Source organism: Stegostoma tigrinum, chromosome 26, assembly GCF_030684315.1.
Source record: "Stegostoma tigrinum isolate sSteTig4 chromosome 26, sSteTig4.hap1, whole genome shotgun sequence".
Lineage (NCBI taxonomy): Eukaryota > Metazoa > Chordata > Chondrichthyes > Orectolobiformes > Stegostomatidae > Stegostoma > Stegostoma tigrinum.
The window spans coordinates 5,563,437-5,587,560 of NC_081379.1; the positions used below are offsets into that span (position 1 = coordinate 5,563,437).

The 24,124-nt window shown below is 38.5% G+C and overlaps 1 protein-coding gene across 1 annotated transcript in view; it reads right to left on the minus strand.

Moving 5' to 3' along the window:
* Window positions 1-3,588: 3,588 nt before the first annotated feature.
* The window catches only part of zdhhc8b (zinc finger DHHC-type palmitoyltransferase 8b), a 190,766-nt gene continuing 170,230 nt past the window's right edge, over window positions 3,589-24,124 (minus strand). The window contains exons 8-11 of the mRNA XM_048556660.2: window positions 20,381-20,504; window positions 17,428-17,546; window positions 15,072-16,114; window positions 3,589-14,753 (exon numbers count right to left, since the gene is read on the minus strand). Of these exons, the coding sequence (XP_048412617.1) occupies window positions 14,570-14,753; window positions 15,072-16,114; window positions 17,428-17,546; window positions 20,381-20,504 (1,470 nt within the window). The 3' untranslated portion in view covers window positions 3,589-14,569. The remainder of the gene's footprint in view (window positions 14,754-15,071; window positions 16,115-17,427; window positions 17,547-20,380; window positions 20,505-24,124) is intronic.

Sequence of the window (24,124 nt, forward strand, 5' to 3'; positions counted from 1 at the left end):
TACATAAATTTAAAGTTCTTTGGTGGCTGTGTAACCATCCATCATCAGGCCTTACAGGGGGGTGGGGGGAAGAAGGCAGGTAATTATATGAACTGATTACAATGAAAATCCATTGGTCTTTTTAAAAAGTACAAAAACTCCAAAGCTGACTGTTAACATTTAAGAATGCTGTTAGCAGAACACTGGGTAAAGATCACTCCACTACTTGACCAGTTAAAACAAATTGTATACAGAAGAAACAAAACCTGTTCATTTCACTAGTGTATCTGATCCTTGTAGAAAAAAAATGTGCTATTACATTCCAATAGAAAATATGATATACATAAAACACAAAACAAACATTCATTTTAGATAAATGGGACAGGAACAATACAGAACAGAGTTGTGAATTTTGAAAGGCATTACAGCTTGTTTCTTTTATTAAAGATTTACAAGATAAATGTAGCCAGACTGTGCTTAAATACGAGTCAAAATAAATATTTTTCCTTTTTACATTTAAATAAACTCATGCAAACATATTTACACGCACGCACACAGAAAACATTCCCTGTAATTGTGTTTCATAATCTACGTATTTCCACTTCCATAAAGGGCTGTTTCCAAACAATTCTTAATTTCACAAAAAGCTAAGGTGGAGAGATAGTTTGGGCTCTGTTATACACCGTACTGTAACCCAAAACTGTGTTGCGGGCAAAGATAAGCACAGAACTATGAAATTATATAGAAGGTCGGCACCTGACCGGACAAAATGGAAAGAGATTCGTTAACACAGTGCTTTTAAACATCTTGGGATGTTCCAAATTGCTTAATTGTTTTTCTTTCAAAATAATGTGGTCGACTGGTGTGTCTACCTGAGCATGAAGATTGGGCTTTTCCAAAAGAAAGCACCTCCAACAGTGCTGTGCTCTTCAGCGCCAAACTGGAGTATCAGCCTAGATTTTGTGGTCAAGTCTCCGGACTGGTACTTGAACCTATGACATTCTAACTTAGCTAACAGTCTTATCAATTGAACATGCCTGACACTTCATTAGGATCTTTATCACTGGTCAGATTTTGCACGTTTAATATGACCATCTTTTCTTTTCACTGAAGAAGATTGATTTGCTGTGCCCTTTGAAGATTTGACTGTTCATTCAGATTTTCATCATGCAGCTTGACCTTAACTTTTGCTCCACTTTTTCTCCTGTAGAATCTAAAGTTGTGTTCACTGAACCCTAAATAACGATACCTTTAAACAAAGCAGCCATTTTTTATTCTTTATCATCTGAAAAACATCTTGACAAATCCACTAAATGTCAAAAAACTCAAGTGGGATCTGAAAGATAATTTTTCCTAATGCACAAACAAATTTTTCTTCAGATTCTGCAGGACCTGCTCGAGTGCTTTCAGAATTTTGTTTTTATTTTCAAATTACTTTCATAAACTAGTAACAATAATGAAGGAATCTACTTTGATGATGCATTAACTAGTTGCTGTGAATCCTCAATGTTCAACACTGCAGCCAAATGCTACACAGCTGCAGAATACCTGCTAACTTTAAAATAAACAACAGGGAAATCAAATCCAATCACAAAATAGTTACACAACTCATCATAACCCAAAATATTTCTGCAGTCTTTGCAAACAGGAATTCCCAAAATTGCCATTTCGGTTAAGGCCCTCTGCCTCGATCTACATACAACTCCAAGAATGTATTCAAACTGCTGAGAGATGCTGGGTTGATCAAAATCTCCGATGCTAACTATTAAATGGCATAATTAATTATGCTTTACAACTAGGAATTTAAGGAACTCCAAGCACTTATGGAGCAAAACAGGTCAGTTAGTTCCATAGAGATATCACAAACGCAAACAAATTCAGAGTTTAAAAAAATGATGAGTCTTGGACATTAATGGGGTGGTGGGGGTCAGCACATTTAGTGTGGCTGAGTTGCCTTCTGCCCGGTGTACAGTCCAGGTAATCCTGCGCACACAATTCTAACCTTGTACCTCCAGTTAGTATTAATACTGCCAAGGATATTCAAGTTTAGGCAGATTTTGGGGGAAACGGTGAACACAGAGATCCTAAACACTCTTAGGGGACTGAATTTAGCAATCTAATGTTTAGAAAATAAAGCTATACTCCGATCACACTACAACCATCTCCGAACTACAAAATGCAATGTTAACACTCTTCCTACCTAGAAGAGGTACAGGGATGAGTGTCTGTCTGAACTTGGATGGACAGAAAAAGAAAATGGAGAAAGGTTAACTATCAAACAAACGAGTATACTTCAGAAATTAACCGTTTTTCTCTCTCTACTGATGCTGTTACACTGGAGTTTTCACATAATTTTGTTTTTATACCAGCATTTATAGTATTTTGCTTTTATTATTGTGCCAAACAGTAACATCATTTGGTTTTGTTTTCTTTGCATAACTTTGTTTTCAAAATAACAACTTTAGAAACAGAATCTGTAGAGCAAAAGATTAAATCCATTAAACATAGAAGGAAGTGACTTGACCAGATTAAATGACCTGGGGGGTGACCACAGGAATGGACTGCTCACCTCGTTATTAAGCAGAAAGGCTGCTTTAAGGAGTTGGTATATGAATGGAATAAAGCTTAGAAAATCTAACTGGCTCACAATAAATATAGGAAAGTATTGGTTGGGACTGAAAAAGAACAAACTTGATTAATATGTTTAGATTGGACATAGCTGGAGTAGAGGATGTCCGTGCAATGCGTGGTGGACAAAGTAATAAGCAAGGAAAAATCTATCTACATTTATGTGGACAGCAATGGGAATTGTCAGTGTACAGGCAAGGATGAAAAGGATGGACTGGATAACTACATAAGCATACTATTGAGAAGCTTTGTTCTCAATCCCCTTGAAAGTTTGACTGTGCATGTTTCTTTGAAGTGACTGCCATTTTTATTGTGCGTCTTACCTGCGGTACATCAATTTATATTATAGTTTGATAATTTTCTCCATTATCCTTTACAAAGTGTTACCAAATGATATTTTTAGGGACTCCAATAGTCAATGACGTGGGCAAAACTTACTTCCTTTCTAGTTTTAACTTCTTCATCTAGCAAAAGCAGGATTTATCCCCCAAACCTTCCAATGGTTATAATTAAACACATGGTGCAAGATACTACTGTGGTCAACTTGTGTCCTTCTTTTTATTGACTAGATATAACTTTTGATGTTTTCCCCTCAAGTGAACCTGCTACTTTCAATTAAGGAAGCTGAGTATAATAACCATCTCACACTAATGGACACTCTGTTCTGTATAACAACACAATAAATGACCAATGCTGCACAATTCATACCACTATTAACATTTCGTATCCAGCCTCTGAGGACTGCATTGGCTAGGTTTACAATAGGATATGCTATTCTTCTACAACATGCATATATCCAACAAGAAAGAGAGTGCACTTGTATAACAAAATGTGAAGCTGGATGAACACAGCAGGCCAAGCAGCATCTCAGGAGCACAAAAGCTGACGTTTCGGGCTTAGATCCTTCATCAGCGAGGTCTCCGATGAAGGGTCCAGGCCTGAAACGTCAGCTTTTGTGCTCGTGAGATGCTGCTTGGCCTGCCGTGTTCATCCAGCTTCACAATTTGTTATCTTGGATTCTCCAGTATCTGCAGTTCCCATTATCTCTGCATTTGTATAACTCAAGAACCCTTTTAAGTAACTAACACATTTATTTTGCAGAATATTTATGGAGGAAATGGGACAGCCTGATTCGTACACAAAGCCCACAAGCAATGGACAATCAAATGATGGACTATATTTGCACTTTAGTTAAATGGTTGCATTTGAACTGAAGTCATCTACTAGTGGACATCAAAAATCAAAATACTGCCAAAAGCCAAAAAGGTTGATTCTATGAAATACAAATGGACAGGCTAGAATAACTTTGGTCAAAGTGAATGTTAATATTGCAATTTGTTGTAAGGTGATCAGTAGAGACGTAGCTTAGGTTACGTCGTGGCCAACAAGAAGCACAAATTTAAAATATTTAATCTCCTGATTTGTGATAAATATGGAAATGACAGAAGAATGCTTCAAATTAAATATTAATTAGGGGATGATTGAACTCAGTAAATATTTAAAAGAATGGCATTTAAATAGCACCTTTAACAATCTCACAGCATTCTAAAGTGCTTTACAGCAAGTAGAAACATTTGAAGTGTAAACGTAAGTAACATCTCAAACATGGAAAACAATTCATGCAGGGTGAACTTCACAAATAATAATAATAATAATACGATAATAACCTGATGGCTTGTTTTTGTGACACTGACTGAAGAACAAACACTGCACAGAACAATATAACCTGCCAATCTTTAAATAACATCAAGAGATCTTTTACATCCCAAGCTTCTGAACTTATCATCCAAAGCAGCAACTGTAACAATGCAGCACTCCTTTAGCACTGCACCATGTGTGTATTAGTACGCTTATGTTTAGAGCATGGTTTGATCTTACAACCATTAACTCAAATTACATCAGTCATGAAGCAACTTGGGCAGCACAGTGGTTCAGCGGTTAGCACTGCTGCCTCACAGCACCAAGTGATGGTGCAAACTCCACATAGGCATTCTCCCAGTGTCTGCATGGGTTTCCTCTTGCATTTTAAATATGTGCAACATCGGTGGAGTGGCCGTGCTAAAATGTGCCCCCCAGTTTCCAGAGACATGTAGGTTAGGTGAGTTAGTTAGTTTAAAAACTTTCATGTGGGGTTACAGGAATGGGTTAGGGAGTGGGTCTGGGTAGGGTGCTCTTTGGAGGGTCAGTGCAGATCCAAATAGGCCAAAATGGTTTCTTTCTACACTGAAGAAATTCTATGATATCTTAACTAGTATAATTCCTGCCTCAAATTGACTACATTTTCCTCTCAAGTATTATTTCTGTAAAGTTCAAGATGATTTGTGTGCAGAAACAAGAATAATTTTGTAACTGTTAAAAAAAATTACTGATGAATCAAGGATAAATAAATCAAAGATTCTTCATATCCAGCTGGAGGATAATAAACAAGAAATTGAAGAGTCTTTCTACACATCTGAGCCAACCTGTTGATTAAAAAGAAAATGACACCAGCTTGTTTTGTAAGCCTATTTACTCAATTCTGAAGAGATGCCCACTAGATTTGGAGTGACACATTCACAGAGGAAGGACAATAACAGACAAGCAGTGGAGAATAAAAACACTAAAATTTGAAGACACTAAACCTCACTGTCAAAAGAATCTTCACTATGTGAGCAAAATTAAATTTTACTGACCAGATAAATCAAATTTCTCAGTGATAAACTACTGCAATAGAATAAGCGGTTGCTGTTAGGGGATTGGATCCATGCCCATCTTCCAAAGAAACCCAGACACAAAGTTGGAAAAGGAATTTGATTTAGGCTTACTGACAATGTTCCACTTAAAAGGTTTTTAAATTCATTGTGCTGACTGTACAGTATTTGCAGATCACATGCAGCTGCTAGTCTGCCCTCCTTTGCATGATCTAACAGGGAGTTTAACTAAAGCTTATTATGAAATTATAAAGATGAAGAACAAACTAGATTTCAATAAAAGCCAATCAGGAACTGGTGTGCAGATTAAAAATTAAATATCTATGGGCATGTGAAACATGAATGGTACTTACCAGCAATTTATCTGTACTTTTGACAGAGGGTGAAAGAAATTTGAACTTCTAGTTGATAGACGAAAGAATAAAATGACAAGATTTCATGTTTTAAGCCCTTTACTGAACATGAGACTAAAAGCCTTTGCCTCAACACTTTTTTGGAGACAGCTTATATTTTGAATCACAGAATATCATTCTTATTTTTAGTATAACCCGAACAAACCTACACATTACACTGTCCTTTAAATAGAGATTCAATTCTCCAAAATCAATCCAAATGATTCTTGACTCCAAAGATTTATTTCTGCTCTTTTGTTTTCTCCTCTACTATCTTAAAAATGTTTACATGAGGAGAACATTATTGGACATCCTCACTTCAGCACAAGAAACGTGAATTATCAGCTTCAAAAAAAAATTCCTGTGGAGTTAAAGCAATCAGAGCTTAAACTGCCACCTAAGTTTAAGTCTGATGAACCATATTTACCTCTGGCTGCCAACTATTCCCTCTCTAGGGCCTTGGAAGGATAATCCACCTCCTTAATGATGTAATGGGGGCACCCATAACCCAATGTTTTACAATGGCTTCTTTTACATTGATAGGAATAATGGAGATGATATGGGTCTTATATCTAGGTAGAAATGTTAGCGAATTATTTTTTAAGACCTTAATCAAATTTGGACATTAGAATCAAGTAAATCGGGCGGCACGGTGGCTCAGTGGTTAGCACTGCAGCCTCACAGCACCAAAGACCCAGGTTCGATTCCAGCCTCGGGCAACTGTCTGTGCGCAGTTTGCACATTCTCTGTATCTGCGTGGGTTTCCTCTGGGTGCTCCGGTTTCCTCCCACAGTCCAAAGATGTGCAGGCTAGGTGGATTGGCCATGCTAAATTGCCCATAGTGTTCAGGGCTGTGTGGGTTATAGGGGGATAGGTCTGGGTGGGATATTCCAAAGGGCGGTGTGGACTTGTTGGGCCGAAGGGCTTGTACCGACACTGTAGAGAATCTAATCTAAATCTAATCTTCAAAAGAAGTTTCAAATTATACCCTTTTAAAACCTGATATACCTGGAGATCCACAGTCTGTCCAAAGGCATCACAATTGCCTTCTTCATTGTATATAAGTGTGAATACTTTACATCATCTTCCCAATAAAACAGTATAGGGTTTCCACTAATCTTTAGCCCATTAACCAGAACTATTGTCAAAAAGACCTCAGCAAAAGCCACTTCCCTAAATGTAAAAGGCACAGTCCTAACACATTACAATCTCGTAAAGCTCTTAGTTTTAACATGAAGGCATTTTGTTTATTGCTCGACTCCAAATAAACTGAACAGGTGATTTGTTATTCTGCAGAACACAACAATTTGAAATTATCATGATCATTACCTAGTTTGAAATGTTGTCCACTTGGATGACCCATGAGTACATTTTTGTCGTATTATATAAAGCATAAGAGGAGACCAAGTCAAATTTCCAGCTTAAAGGGACTTAACCATTAGGCAGTTCAAGAATGCTTTCAGTTACACACCAGTAAAGTCAGAATGCCAATTTGGAATCTTCAGCTAGTGACTTACAAGTAAAAGTGATGAAACAAAACTACTTCAAGTAACCTGCTAAGTAACTATATTATTACACATCATATTTTCAGACAATAAGCATTATAAAATGATTGGTTACACACAGATCTATGAAAACCCCTGCTCAGAAGGCTGACCACACGCTAATCATCGCTCGTAATTTCCCCAGCTAGCCTCACTTACTAAAATAGACATGTGTTTCCAGTGTCCTTCAGGACCTCAGTATAACCTAAAAAGTGTTTGCAACCAATGAAGTACTTTTGAAGTGTAGTCACTGTGGAAATTTAGTAATTTAAAGAGTATCCTGTCACCTTGCTTGCCGTGATATATTCGTCATATCCACCTGCAACAACTCAGGTAGAAGTGTTTATTTCTTTCCCAACATCCCAAAACACATCAAATGACAGGAGCAAGGTACTGTGGATGCTGGAAATCTGAAATAAAATAAAGTGCTAGGAATCTTCAGAACTGGTCAATGTAAATCTGACGTCTGCTTCTCTCTACATCGACATTGCTGGACCTGCCGAATACTGCCAGAATTTTGCTTTGATTTCATGATGACATTGTAGTTTGTAGGAGCTTATTGTGTGCAAATGTTTGCAACAGTAATTTAGGATGTCCTGAAGTCGTGAAAGATGCAGTATATATGCAAACCAATTTTGCATAAGCCTGCCAAGCTGGGTTCAGATCAAGGCCATAATTCTTTATTTTTAAATTACAATACATCCCACAGTTCCATTACCAAGCTTCAACAAAAAGGGACACATGAGAAGTCAAACAAACTCAAAATCACTTCTGATAAGCAAGTAATTTTGTTTCACATATACTGATGAATTGACATATGAATTAGGCTCTCTGAGAACTCTTTGGGAACAGTGCCTCTCAAATCAACCTAGAATGCCTGGCTAGCAAAACCTGTGTTCTAGAACAAAGGAAGATTATTACACATCATTGATTTTACCAGAATCCAGCAATGGCATCCACTTTGCCATTCCAGCCTAATTCAATTTTCAGTCAGTGTTCTACGCATGTGAATTTACCAACTAATAACAAATCACTGATTTAGAACAAAGACATTGCTTTTGTGTTTGCTGCACAATACAGCATACAGCCATTTGCTACCAGACTTCACTTTTGTCTGGTGACATAATTCCCATTAGCAAACCAAAACTAGACATTCAAAACAGAAAATGGGACATTGTGAACAGCCATTTCAATGCCCCAGAATCAGGGGCAAGCCACTCAGTTGTATTAACCACTAGAAAGTCTCAAAAAAGGCAAGCAACTGATGGACCACCTGGCATTAAGGCACTAAAATGACAACGGCAAACTCAGCCTTGTCAAACCTGCATAGTCCTTCTTATAACCATCTGGGGGCCAGTGCCAAAATTAGGACAGCTGAATCATGAAGTGGTAAAACATCCTGACATGACTCACAGAGTCATACCTTACACACAATGTCCCAGACAACACCGTCACAATATCTCATGTCACCAGGAGGACAGCCCTAGCAGACATGGCGACGCGCAGTGGGTAGGGAGCTGCCACAGTCCTCAACATCGATTCCTGACCCCATGAAGTCTCATGGCATCAAGTCAAACATGGACAAGGAAACCGCAGCTAATGTCCAAGTACCACCCCCTCAGCTGATGAATCATTCCTCCATGTTCAGCACTATTCTGGAGGCAGAACCAAGTGCGGAAAGGGTATGGAATGTATTCGGTTGGGGGATGGGGGTGGGGGAGAGGAGGGGAACCTCAAAGTCCATCATCAGGAGTGGCTTAGCTGCACCAATACTGACCAAGCTGGTTGAGTCCTAAATAACAAAGTGTGGAGCTGGATGAACACAGCAGGCCAAGCAGCGTCTCAGGAGCACAAAAGGTGACGTTTCGGGCCTAGACCATTCATCAGATGCTGCTTGGCCTGCTGTGTTCATCCAGCTCCACACTTTGTTATCTTGGATTCTCCAGCATCTGCAGTTCCCATTATTTCTGGTTGAGTCCTAAAAGTCTTTTCTGCTAGATTAGGTCTGTGACAGGGTATTTCTTAAAAATTCATTTGTAGAATGAGGGTTTTGCTGGCTGGCCAACATTTGTTGCCCATCCCTAGGTGCCCTTAAAAGGTGATGAGCTGCTGAGGAAAGCGAAAAGAAAAAGTATACTTGACCTTATTCTCACTGATCTGCAACAAGGGTCAAAACTACACCATCCTTGTGGTGACAAAATCCCATCTTTATGGTGAGAATAACATTTGTCGTGATGAGTGGAACTATTACTGTGCCAAATTGGAGAGACTTCAAACAGATCAAGCAATTCAAGATAGGGCATCCTTGAGGTGTTTTGAGTCATTAGCACCAGTACACCTCCACTCCAACATAACCTGCAATCTAGGGGCCCAGCACATCACTCACTTGACCATTGCCACCAAGCCAAGGGATTAAGCCTGATTCAACAAACAGTACAAGAGAGCATGCCAGAAGGAGCATCATGCATACTGAAAAATGAGGTGGCAACCTGGTGAACAACCAGACAACATAAGCAGCAACACTGCAATTTCACAACCAACGGATCAGATTTAAGTTCTGCAGTCATTGAATACTATTGAGCAATTATTACAACTCACCAGAGGAGGCAGCTCCGCAAACATCCCCATACTCAATAATGGGAGAGCCCAGCACATCAGTGCAAAAGATAAATCTGGAGGATTTTAAAGCAACCTTCAGCCAGAAGTACGGAGTTGATGATACATCTCAGCCCCCTTCAAGTCCTCAGCATCACAGATACCAGTCTTCAGCCAATTTAATTCATGAAATGGAAGGCGGCCATGGTCCTCATCAACATTTTGCCAATAGTAGTGAAGACGTGCATTTCAGAATTTGCCATGCCCCAAGGCAAGCTGGTCCAGTACAGAAAACACTGGCATCTATCTGGCAATGTGGAAAATTGCCCAGGTTTGTCCTGTACATAAAAATCAGGAAAAGCCCAATGCAATCAATTATCGCTCCATCAATCAACTCTCAACCATCAGTAAAGTGATAGCAGGCATCATCTACAGTGCTTCCCAGCGGCACTTGATCAGCAATAACCAGTTCAATGAAGTTAAGTTTAGATTCTACCAGGGCCACTCAGATCCAGAACTTCATTATATTCTTGGTTCAAACATAATCATAAGAGCTGAAATTCAGAGATGAGCTGGGAGTGACTGCCCTTGATATGATGGATACATTTGATGAAGTGTGTGGTGAAGGAGATTTAGAAAAACTGAAGCCAACAGGGAACAGGACACACACAGCTGTTTGGAGTGATACTTGGCACACAAAGATAGTTAAGGTTGTTGGAGATCTCTGCTCCAAGACATCTCGCAGGATAGCATCCAAGGCCTACGCATCTTCATCAATGATCTTTCCTCCATTATAAGATGAGAAGTAGGAATGCTGGCTCCATTGCACAATGTTCAGTACCATTTGAAACTCCTCAGATACTGAAACAGTTCATGTCCAAATGCAGCAAGACTGTAAAATGTCCTGGCTTAGGCTGACCAGTGATAAGTGATGTTTGTGCCATACAAGTGTCAAGCAATCACAATCTCCAAAACAGGATTCGAAGCAAATATTTAACGACATTCCTAGCACTGAATGCTTCATTATCCACACTTTAGTGGTAACTGTTGATCAGAACTGAACTGGACTATCTATATAAATAGTATGGCCAAAAAAGCAGATCAGAGGTGAGGAACACTGCAGTGAAGTAACTCGCCTCCTAATTCCCCAAAGCCTGTCCATAAACCAAAGATACATCAGAAGTGTGGTGGAATAGCCCCCATTTGCCTGCATGAGTGCACTTTGGCATCAATCAATAAGTTTATAACCATCCAGGACAAAACAGCTCACTTGATAGACACCACATCTGCAAACATTGACTTCTTACACCACTGGTGCTCAGCAGCAGCAGTGTGTAACATCTACAAGATGAAATTCACCAGGGCACCTTAGACATCACTTTATAAATCCATTACCACTTCCATCGAGAAGGACTAGGACAGTAGTCTCACAGACATACCTGCAAGCTTCCCTTAAAACCACACCAGGCACTGACTTGGAAAAATAACATCATTCCTTCAGTGCTGCTCAGTCAAAAATCCTGGAACTCGCTCCCTAATGATATTGTGCATCTGCCTACCCTAAATGGACTATAGCAGTTCAAAAAGGCAGCTCACCACCACCTTCAAAGACAACTCAAGATGGGCAATAAATGCTGGCTCAGTCAGTGACACCCACTTCCCATAAATGATTTTTTAAAAAATGTTATGGTCTCCAAGGAACAGGTTAGACCAGACTTGCTAGTTTACAGGCACAATTCACAGGTAGTTTTAGCATTGCATATTGTTTTAAAGAATTTAAAATAAGAGCAATATAAATGTAAGTTGTTTACATGTCATTAACTAGCCAGTTGGCTATGCCACCTACCTTCCTCCCCTTCCAAAAGCTTTTTGAGGTTTTCAAAATTTGATGAATATATTTGTGGTTGGAGGAAATTTTATACAAGCTCTTGTTACTGTTTTGTAATTGAGCAAGTTCTAACCAAGCTTGGCAGCAGCAATGATAGAACAGCTATAAACTGCTATCAAGCAGCATTTCAATACAGTTACAATAGTTAGTGGAAGGATGTCTGTCATAATAAGTGCTGCGCTGACCTTGAGCAGGAGATGAGGAGGAAGTTCAGTGTCAATAGCACAGATTTATACAAATGGAGTGGAAAAACTAAATCAAAGTTGGGTAGAAACTGACATTGGAAGATGCAAGACATCACACAATCCTAAAATTGTAAAGATTTGGCATTAGCTATATTACTACATGCAAACTAAATTAATTCATTACCTGTTGGAAATTTTTTTAGTTTTTTTTTAAGATAAGTCAATTACAGGAGTTTAGGCTTCAAATGGAAAAATGATTAAAGCCAAACTGGATTATGAGGCATAAAAATATAAAAACTGTATTTTTGTACACATTTCTGATTCTCTCGTCAATGCACTCACTTTTTGATTAGAAGTGGGGGTGTAGAGAATGGAAGAAGAAGAAGGGAGTTGGATTAAATAATGTTAACCCCCAGAAAGACATTAATCTGGTACTAAAATAAGATGGATCCAGAATTGTTGGGCCATAAAGCAAACTAATTATGGTACAAGGTCAAGAGAAAAGCTATTGCGATGAAGGTGAAGGACTAACTTTGTCTGAGGTTTAAATTTGTGGACTGAATTACAACCTGATGTTAACTCTGCAAAGTGTTAAAAGAAATATTCACTTTGTTTTGAGAGAGCTGGTGATGAGGGAAACAAAATAGTTGGTTGAGTTTCAAAAAAAAGAGAGGAACAGGAAGAGCATATAAAGCTACTAATTTACATTCCTCTCTTCATTCCTTTCTTAATAGCTAAAAATGGTGAATCTTTACGGAGCAAGAAACCAATTTGCAGTAAAGAATTCTTGATTCAAGGAGACTCAATTACTTTAAAACTAATAAAAGAAAATGTGCTCTTCAAATTATGGGGGCCTCTGCTATTACTATCTGTCCCTTATCTAAAGTGGAACTAGTGCTAAACTACTAACTCCTAACAATAAAGCCAATCTTAATGAATACATTTATGTCATATAAAGGATATGGATCTTCTGATGAGACCTATAGAAGGTGCTGGTAATACTGCTATGGAGGGGATTGATTCAAAAAGTGCTCCTGGCCTTGACAGTATGAAGCTTAAACATATCTAAAATATACATGACAGGGATGCAACATATCTCAATGGTCTTTCCAGAATAGCCAACAAGGGGCTTCCATGAGTCACGAAGGGACTTTTATGCCAGAACAAACTAAACCTGAGAATCAAAGATTGTTGCATTTCACTGGAAACAATGCAAATATCTGGCACATTTAATTCTACAGATCAAATCACATCTGCTGCAGATGTTGAGTCAAAAGGACCAAAACAAAGAATGAAAAGATCTGAATCAAAAATAATACTTATACCCTCAAGATTAATGGCTATAGGTGCAGCTGAAGGCTTACCGGGACATTGGTAAACCAGGGTCCATTTAAAGTGACTAATTTCACTGCATCACACATTTGACACTATCTTAAAAGGTAATAAGAAACACATACTTGCAATCTTTGCCTACAATTAACAAAATAGTACATGAGACATTGCACTGGAAGAACTGATATAGAATGGATTTTCTCTTCCTCCTTTAGGCAAACTAATCCCAGCTAAGAATGGAGAAACATTTCCCAATCCTAGACCAATATCACAAGAGATGTGGGAGAGGAATGTGTGTCAACTTGTCCTTTAACCACTGACAAGGGAAAATAACATAATAACTTCACCTCAGCAGTTCCTTAAAACCATGGCAATAACGAAAAATGTACCATGCATAAAACAAGTGCGCAAATATCTCATATTCCATTACTTTGCAACAGTGTGGAAACAGTCTGAACTTTGAAACCTCATCAGTCAAGAGATAGTACAACAGCCAGTTTGCTTGTGTGTAATATTCTTTTCATCATTAGCCTTAGCACAGATTAACGCCTCTTCTACATACATATGAAATTGTACATACTGTCAATTCCAACATTTCATTACTGATAGGAACCTTTAACACTTTAATAGATTATTTATCAAACAAACATTCTTAAAGCTTTGAGGTTTTTAAGCCTCATAACAATGTACTCACCCTTTAACTTTTCCATTCAAGCTCTAACAGACACAGGTGCACTCACATACAAAAACTCACATACAAGGATATCGGACAGGTTGTCTAATGGCATAAAGTCTCCTTCTAGAGGACAGTTTTAAAACATCTTTTGGCTGATGTGTAAGCATCACTTCCTCCAGAGAAGGAAGAAAACCAACAAGCTTTGGTGCCACACAGGTGTGCCTACGTCTATTAACACAAAAAAAAAGTATTACATTTGTCAAGCTAGTATTAACAAGTTTGATTGGCAGGCCAGACTAAAACTCTTCACCATCATAAAATCATTACAGAAGTCCAGGTTACTATTAAACCATCACAGCACAAAATTTTACACAAGATTCCAATGGATAGGCAAGTGTATGATAGCAGTTTCAACAAAAACCATACATCTTTTCTATGATAAAAAGATAAAACATCACTTTATGGAGCAAAGAGAAAAAAATAATAATAAAAGAAAAAGTTTGCAGTGGGCCTGCCCTGAATTGAAACCACTTTTTTGATTTGTTGTAAAACTATTTCTCGAGAAATAAGGCTGCAGCTTGTTGAGCAAAAATAACACACAGCTGCTGCGATAGTCTTCACAGTGCATCCAGCTTTACAGCTGCCTTGGTTGATGGCTGTTCACACCGAGATCTCATAGGTGGTCCCACCTACACCCGACACTTTTTTCACATTGGGCTGCCTGGTGGGACTGACCGTAGCACCATGGGAACTAGACGTTGAGCTTATCCGGCTATCCATCCTGGATAAACGTTTTGGCTGTCCATTAATTTTGCTGTGACCTGCCTTCATCTGAACCTCATCACTGGAAAACAAGAAGACAGTGGTGCACTGGTTTAATTCAGGTACTGCTCTGGAACCTATTTTAGACAAACACATCAGGCCACTATTCCCAAGAACAGTTATTTTGGATTCAAAACATTAACTCTGTTTCTGTCATCACAAATGTTGTTGGACCTGCTGAGTTTCTCCAGCACTTTGTTTTAATTTTATAATTCATCTTATTGTACAGACTTAAGTGACAGCTTCCTTTCTTGTTCAATTCACACAAATAAAAGGCAATCAATTTGAATTAATGCTCCCAACACAGCTTAGAAAGGCTAAGACAAGATGCATTACCTACCATGGAGTAACCAGAGGCTGAGGCACACCTTCTGACATTTCCATAGCAGTGACGAAGGACAAAGGCTTTTGGCTCCCATAGGACGGGGACCTGACTAATGAGGAAGATGTGATTTGATGACCCGGAGACCTGTATGAAGTCTCAACAGCTCTGCTTTGCAAGGTGTGGTGGGACTGCACATTGTTGTTTGCTATATCTGCATGAAGGGAACTTGTAGAAGTCCTTGTTACCCTTGACACTGTGCTCGAGAGGGAGGATGGAGAAGTGCGCATTACAGGGTTCCTTGTGCTGTAATTAGCAGGAGACAGAAGATTATCTCGCGAACCATATCCACTAGTGGTTGTCCTTCTCGAGTCATCCGGTAAAGTGTTCACTTGCTGCAGGTTATATGACCCAGGTGAGTCATGTGCCCCCGAATCTAGAAGCACTGAATCAGGTGAGGCTCGAAGGAGTTGCCCTCTTTCTTCCATTGCCTTCCGCTCCTGAATGGAGGCCATGATTTGCTTCGAAAGGTTGTCATATCGGACAGGTGAAGGTTCCCGCTGGTGTGGTGGTGAGGTTCTATGAATGGGGCTGTAACCTTGCACTGGTGGACGCTGGAGATTCACCCCTCGGATCTGGCACATTTTGGCCGACAGGTAAGGTGAATGGTATCCCACAGCTGAAACTCCAGTATGTACTGTGGTATCTACCCCAGGATGTGGAGTGGTGGGATTCAGCAAACTATCATATGATAGGCTTCCATTCCTGTTGGACAACGAATTTTGGCCAAAAATGTTTTTATATGGATTGGGCGATGAGCCATCCAACTTCATTTGGTGTATCTGAACCTTATCTGTTCCTCTCCTATGAGCAGATTTTAGGCTCAGAGAACGAGAGTTAACAGAGAGTGAATCAAGTTGGAACGGTGATGACTGATAGGTCTTGTGAAGTGATGGCGATCTGTAGTCAGGGATATCGAGATTTGGCTCGGACTTGTAATCATGGGCCCTGCCGCACTCTTCCGTAATAGCTCGCTCTTTATGTCCCTCCTGCATGGAAATCTATAAAAGCAGGAGATAAGACAATTACCAGGAATAATCAATTTTATTACTGAACAATCACAGTTGCTGCCACCAGCTTTCTAAATTCTTCAGTAAAAAATATTTAAATTTGTTTTTGTTCAAATTTGAAATAAATAAGTTTGGCATTACTGACATTCTAATTTTTGATATTATATCGAAATTATCGCATGAAGGAGATCAAGAAAGCAGATAAAGATCACAGAAGGTCAGCAGATAGGCACTCCCTTAAAAAGGTCATAATATTGACTAGCTAATGCAATTTGACACAGATATGTTACTTCAATTGCAATTCTTTATACATGTCTGATTCCAAAACTTCATGATATGGGATTATGCAGAATATTGCATCAGGCATCACCCCAAGATGGAATCCAATGTAATACAATTTGATTTTCATCGAAATCTTTGAAAGGTTTCATTCTGAGAGAGTCCAATATTTTAAAAGATAATTAAGTTTCGTTTGGCAAATCAACCATTTCTAAAAGAAAATTTGCTAAAGTTGCAATCGATTCACAAACAAGAAAACTACCCATTTTCAGATCCAAATCAAATGCACCCCAGTTTACAGCTATTTGCTTCTGACCCACTTATACGGGAAAAAAATAAAGAAATTCTTCTTTTCAGCACTTCTCCCCACTTAGCATGTTCCTCCCACTGTGAAAAAAAGGACAGCATACACTGTTAAATAACCAAAGCCTCAACAATGATTAATGGATGCTCATTTTAAACTAGAAGATTGATTTTTCTTTGCCTCCCAGATGCCTCTAAGAAACTGACCATTGGTAACACTTATATGTTTATAAGATGAAACAAATATTGGTTATAGGTATTAAAACATCAGAACAAATTCCTTCACAAACTCGACAGAAACATATTTATTGACCACACAAATCGTAAATCATAACTTGTAACAGCAAACAGCAATCTTCTAAACCTACCTAAATGTCACTACGTGGCAAGAGAAATTCATGTGTGAAATGTTTGGAGATTAATGTGATATACAAATCCAAGGCTCCTTTTCTTGGAGATCCAAAGCATATTATATTATGTGGTAATCAATCATCAGTTATTAAAGTATTATAACATTCACATCATTTTAAGATTCTACAAAAAATAATGTACTGACTTGAAAAGGGTTAATGCAGCAGATGAAAATGTCATTTCAGTGTTTTGCTAACATTGTCTTCAACTTTTCCCATTCTAGTCAAGTTATCTAATATTTTCTATATTTCTGAGAAAAAAAGCAATGAACAAGGCTTATTGTCTAGCACCGGATGCTGCACGCTCCTCACCTTATCACTAGCAGCATGGTAGAGGACTTTGGGGTTTGCATCTGAACTGCTGAATGTTGGTCGATACTTAAACATGGCAGGAGTGGGTGGATTGATGGGCTTGGATGAGAGACCACTATCTGCAATAAGACAACGACAATGTAGTACAGGTAGCAGTACACACGGACACAAAAGGTACACTAACTACTGAAAAACAACAGAAGGGCTCGGTCAGATGAATCTAGGTAAACACCATCCTTATCACTAGGTTTCCAGGAGCTTTTCAATGTTAAAACCAGATGTACACAGACTCAACTATCCCATTCCAAGACACAGGAAAGAATGAGAGTCAAACAAAACTGCAGTAGCTTTATGAGAGATTGGAATATAATGATGGTGGGTATATTAAAGGGGATTGGAAAAGAAAAATAAACCCTTTGAGTACTATAGTCGTGCTTTTGCACTGGAGAACTGAATTTACGTTAGCATCAGTTTATTGCCAGTTTTCATATGGTAGACACCTATTGGCCAATCAGACAGTCTTTTTTTAAATATAGGAATTGGTTGAAACTATTCAGTGATTTATTGCTTGCAATGCAAAACACTCAGTACTCAAAATGTTTAAAAATGAAAATTGAACTGTATATGTTTCATCTATGAAATCCATATTCTAAATACCTTTAAATCTGTTCCACAGCTACTGTACAGCATACCTTAGACAATTACAAGTAGATCATCAGCACAGGCAACTGTGTAGAACTTTCCTACAAATCTTTCTCTCACTAAATGTCGAGTTAATTATAGTAACACTGGATTAAAACCCACCTTTTTCATTGTAAACTTCACAAGGAAACACTGAAGTTCACCCGTTAGGAATCATGATTGGTTGACTAAGTGTATTAAATGGTGTGGTGAGGAGTCAAACAAAGCAGCCCAAAATGACCAGTGTTATGGGCAAAGTAAGGCACTTTCAAATGAGGTGATGACCAAACCCCCTACACAATTAGTCTTTTGGGGATAGAGAGAACAATCAATGTCGTCAACCAGTGACCCACTGATTAAAATTAGAGTGTATGCAAATATTCATATATGACTGGATTTCAATAAACCCACCAACATCACTGTTTAACTCACACTTTAACATCAGCTATTTGCAGAACCGTGATTGTTCAATAACTACTTCCCCATGAAGAGGGACAAGGAGAAGATAACAGAAAAGAGTATAAAGTGGAACAAAGATTTAAATAGGCAATGTACTAGTGTATCAACTTGAGCCAGAAGTTCAAAGTAGACACAAAAAAACACCTGATGAACTTGGAAAAATTGCTTTATTCCATTGCCTACTTTTTTTTCACCCCACTTGATTTTTCAAAATCAATTGTTTCAATGGGAGATTTTGTGCTGTCTTTTTGAAAAACATGAACTTCAATTCATCCTGCAACTGTAGGATTTAAAACGTTATTGAATGGTGTGTTGAAAATCTAACTCCATTAACATTATGCCTCCTTAGCAAAGTGAAGATATATTTTGAGACAATATTGCCTGCAGACAAATACTTATTAAATTAGCAACTCTCACCAACAATCCCGATTCACAACACCAAATATCATCATCTTCCAGCATAATGCGCGTTTTCTGGTCACACTGCTGTTACATGTTTCATTCCAAATAGTGCCACTCTACATTCTTTATTAAAATGATGCCTTGTTTAAAGCAAAGCATGCCATCATCCCTCACTCTCAACTACAGTGCTGCACATTTTTACTACAAAGCATTCCGCCAATAACAGAGTCTAGTTAAACAAAATCAGTTTCTTTTATATCCGAGACAGCTCAGTCCACACACAGATGCATGTAACATATGCATTTAGGTACGAAAGAAACATCCTGTTACATATTCAGCCATCACCATCAGAGAAACACTTTGATAAACAGAATAATTTAATGTAAACAGAACACTAGATTTATTAGCTATACATAAGAAAACTCGCTACATTACAAGATACCAGATTATATGCAAACATGAAGTGAAGTCCTGATTTCAGTCAGATATCAACAGAGCAGTAAGATAAACATAAACCTGAGAAAACCTGTCTGCACTATCATAACGGGCACTGAAGATTATAAGTGATCTCATCGACCTTCAGAGTGGTCTTTTAATGTAGCACAAGGAAATATTCTGCACTATTTCCAATCAACCTAGCTATAATTAACCATCATCTGAACTTCTCATTGGGTGGCTGAGGAGTATGTAACAAAGGAATTGGAACAAAGACAGGGCAAATAAATAAGAAAGTCACTTAAATTCTACTAGAGTTGTAGGCGTTTCAGTCTTACAATGTTTATCAGCTTGTATTCAGAAATAAATATGTTCAGTAAATATGCTGTATACATGTTATGGCTTATTTCAGCTTATATTCAGTAAACTGCAGCAAACCTGTCAATAGCTGTAAAAGAATAATGTCTTGGGTTACAATACTTCATTAGATTTCTGGTATTAACATTTATCCTTATTTACAAATTACAGAAAGTAACTCAACAATAATTTATAATCTGAAGTTTTAAAAACGTTAACAACAACTTTCATTTTATAAAATGAAGTAACAAGTTACATGTGGTGACAGTTGAAGGATTTAAAAGCTGGGTAAAATTTTCTACAGGTCCGACTCTAAGACTCATCACTCATATGTAGGATGTAGAAAGGCTAGTTTTAGGATGGGATGTACTTTATTAAAGGGTATGTACAAGTATACCGATTTGCTTTATTATTCCATTTTTCCTGAACACAAGGAAGGAGATATGTTCAGTGTGATCAAGAGAGTACACCAATATTTACTATCCACCATCAAACACTGGTTCATAACTGTTCATGTTTCAGACACATCTCTTTGTAAAAAGATTTCACAAAAACAGCAACTATTCATACACAAGATATAAGCAGAAATATTATGCCATTTCTTGATTAATCACTTTACCTTCATTGGGTGAAGTGCTGAGCTGATTTTTAAGGTTTGCGTATTTGCTTGGACCGAGTTTAGGCGGGAGTGGAGGCTCAACGTCTGATGATTGAACTTCCAAAGCTTCCAAACTTCCTTTAGACTAAAGCAAACAATGTTTGACTACAAAGAATAGATGCAACTTTAGCACTTAAGCAGCATAGCAATTTGGAGACTTCTTCCTTGCAAGTAATGCATTTTTATTGCACTCTATATTCAATGAGGCACATTAACTGTATTATTATAAGGATTTACTGGAGCATGAGGACTCTGCTCATGTCAGTTAATATATAAGGTATCTAAAAGATATTAGATATCTTGCACGAGGCAGATGAGAATTTCATTAATATGAATTAACTGGACTTAAATGTCAGAGATACATTTAATTCTGGCTCAGCAATACAAAACCTTCAGAGTGTCGTGGCACAATACTAGTATTAAAAACATATTAACAAATTCTGAAACAAAAACAGAAATTACTGGAAAAGAACTGAAGAGCCACAAGACCCAAAATGTTAACTCTGCTTCTCTCCACAAATGCTGTGAGATTTGCTGAGCTCTTTCAGCAATTTCCAATTTTATTTGGAACAAATTTGATGCAGATTAGAATTTAAGTTGATTAGGTTGTGTAACAGGTTATATTTTTGGACTGCTCACAGTGTTTTTAACTTATGTATCTTTAAGTAAATTAATTACTTGAACAAAAATGTCTGCTTCAAGCAACAACATATATAACATGCTCACTTTATTAATGGAAAAATTTCTGAATTCAGGATTAAAATGTTTTAAGCTTTTTTTTTTGCAAACAATTCAATTTTTCCTCCCTGGCTCAAGCATTTTTATGGCATGCATTTCATCTAACAAAACTGGAACTACTAACATGCATACAACAGACGTCAATTTAGACCCCAACAACTTGTCCTTATAAAACACCCGATAACATCACAACGGAGATCTGCAACATTAAGATCAAAAATTTACCAGGGAAGTGATTTCACAGTTCTAATCATTAGAACACAAATTATGAATATTACATTAAAAATGTATTGACTTGATCAAATTATAAACAAGACCATACAAGGTGTTAAAAATGTAAATGATTTAGTTAGTCTCTAAACTCCTGAATTGCTGCAAACATGTTGTGGGCTAAACCTTTATTGCCATTGTAAATAAGCTGATTTCATAACACTACATATCTAGTATTACAAATAAGGTTTTGGAGTAGATTTGTAGCTCAGATTGTGGATGTTGTGGTTGGCTGGCTCGCCAAACTCGTCCGTTGTTATTCCGCAGACATTTCATTACCCTGCTGGGTAACATCATCAGTGCAGCCTCCGATGAAGTGCCGTTGTATTCAAGGTCCATGGATATCCAAAAAAACTGGGTCAGAAGATGCCTATTACATGAACACCACCAGGAAGATATTACACACCCCAACATGCTCATCACGCTACCTTACATCAGGAACACATCGGAACTAACCACGAGACTCCTACGACCACTGGGGAGCAGAGTGGCACACAAACCCACATCAACCCTATGACAATTGCTCATCCAAACCAAAGACCCACTACCCACTATGGACAGGACCAATGTCACATACAAGATTCCCTGTAGGGTCTGTGGCAAACACTACATTGGAACAACAAGGAAGGAAATTAACATCAAGAATACGCAAACACCAATTGGCTACAAAAAGACACAACCAATACTCACTCATCTCTATCCACATGGACAAGAAGAATGACCAATTTGATTGGGACAACGCCAAGATCCTGGGACAAGCAAAGCAGAGACAGGCACGGGAGTTCCTAGAAGCCTGGTATTTCACTAAGAAAGCCATCAACAAACAGAGCTCGACCCCATACACACTCCATTGCGAAGGAAAACCAAAAGTGAGGTAATCCAGCTCAATGGACTCCAGCGTTTAAAAACCAGGGCAGGGAAACACAACTGCGCTTCATCTGAGGCTGCACTGATGTTGTTACCTAGCAGGGCAATGAAACGTCTGCGGAACACACCAAACCAGCTCGGTGAGCCAACCAACCACAATATTACAAATAGTCATTTCACAGAGCCCAGGCAATGCAGAAAAAGGCTATTTGGCCCACCGAGTCTGCACCAACCCTTTGAGGAGCATCCCACCCAGATTCTTACCCCTACCCTATCCCATAACCCCACATTTACCAGGATTAATCCATCCAAACTGAACTCTTTTGGACTGAGAGGGGAAACAAAAGCACCTGGTGGAAAGCCATGCAGACACAGGGAGAAAATGCAAACCACACACACACACACACACACACACACACACACACACACACACACACACACACACACAATCTCCCAAAACTGGAACCAAACTGGAGTCTCTAGCACTGAGAGGTAGCAGTGCTAACTGTTGAGCAACTGTGCCACACCCCACAGTAGTATATTTGGTAGTAAAGAACTTGAATACTACTTTTAAAAAGACATTGTCAGAATTTTTTGTTTTGCACTCATCAGGACAAAAAGACGATGTAAGAACAGAAATGGGCATTCAGTCTACTGCCATACAAGATCATGGACGATCTATTAATCCAGAACTCCACCTTCCTGCCTTTTCACCATAACTCTTGACATTCTTACTGGTAAATCTGTCTCTCTCACACTTGAATGTACTTAAATGAGCCAAACTGGACAGCTCTCTGCTATAAAGAATTCCACAGATGCACCACCCAAAGAGGAGAAATTCCGCATCTGTCTTAAATATACAACCTGTTATTCTGAGATTATGCCCTGTAGTCCTAGAATCTCCCACCTGGGGAAACAACCTTGCTCCATCTCCAAGGTCGCTAAGAGGGGATGCATGAATGAGGTCACCTCTCATCATTCCAAATTCCAATGAGTACAGGTTCAGCCTACTTAACTTCTCTGCTAAACATATCTGGCATCAGCCTAGAGAATCTTCTCTAGATTGCCTGCAAAGTCAGTACATATTTCCTTCGATATGGAGCTGAAACCTTACATTTGGGGCTCAAAAACTTCACAGTATTCTAGTTGTGGTCTGGCTAATGCCTTATATAGGATGTTTTATAAGAATAAAAAGTCAACAGAAAAGTCTGCATTCATGTGTCATAGGAGGAGAGTGTGGATGGTTGGCAAGTTGACTGTGATTGGTAGAGGAATTGCCATGGAAAATGTACCCATCAATGCTGATTGACAGTTAACAACTAGATATTGTACTAGGTTAAAAAGAAAACAAGGGGTCTTCCACTTCTAATGGAGAGGAAAAGTGCTTTCTCGCAGACTTGGGAGTCTTTGGAACTCTCTTCCCCAGAGACAGGTTGAGACAGGGTCACTGAACATTTGTAAGTCAGAGGTTGATAAGATTATTGAACTGAGGTTTTTCTCCCCTTGAACTTGCATTTTTGCAACGTATCCTGAGGTGTGCAAGTAGAAAATTTTTGACAAAAAATGTTTTTCAACAATATACAATATCTACCAATAAATCCTGGAGCTTCAGCCTGTACACCAATAAGCATGATGGTCTCTGTCAGGCAACGTTCTAAGTAAGGTAATTCAGAGTTAAACGCAACACTTAACACTTTTGTGGACAAGGGATGTCAGGCAGTCAACTTAAATGATTCACAAAGGTACCAAAGATTTACTTGGCCCGAGATTCATAAAGTTTTGCATTCAAATAGATACCCATAAAACCATAAGCTATAAGGGCAGAATTAG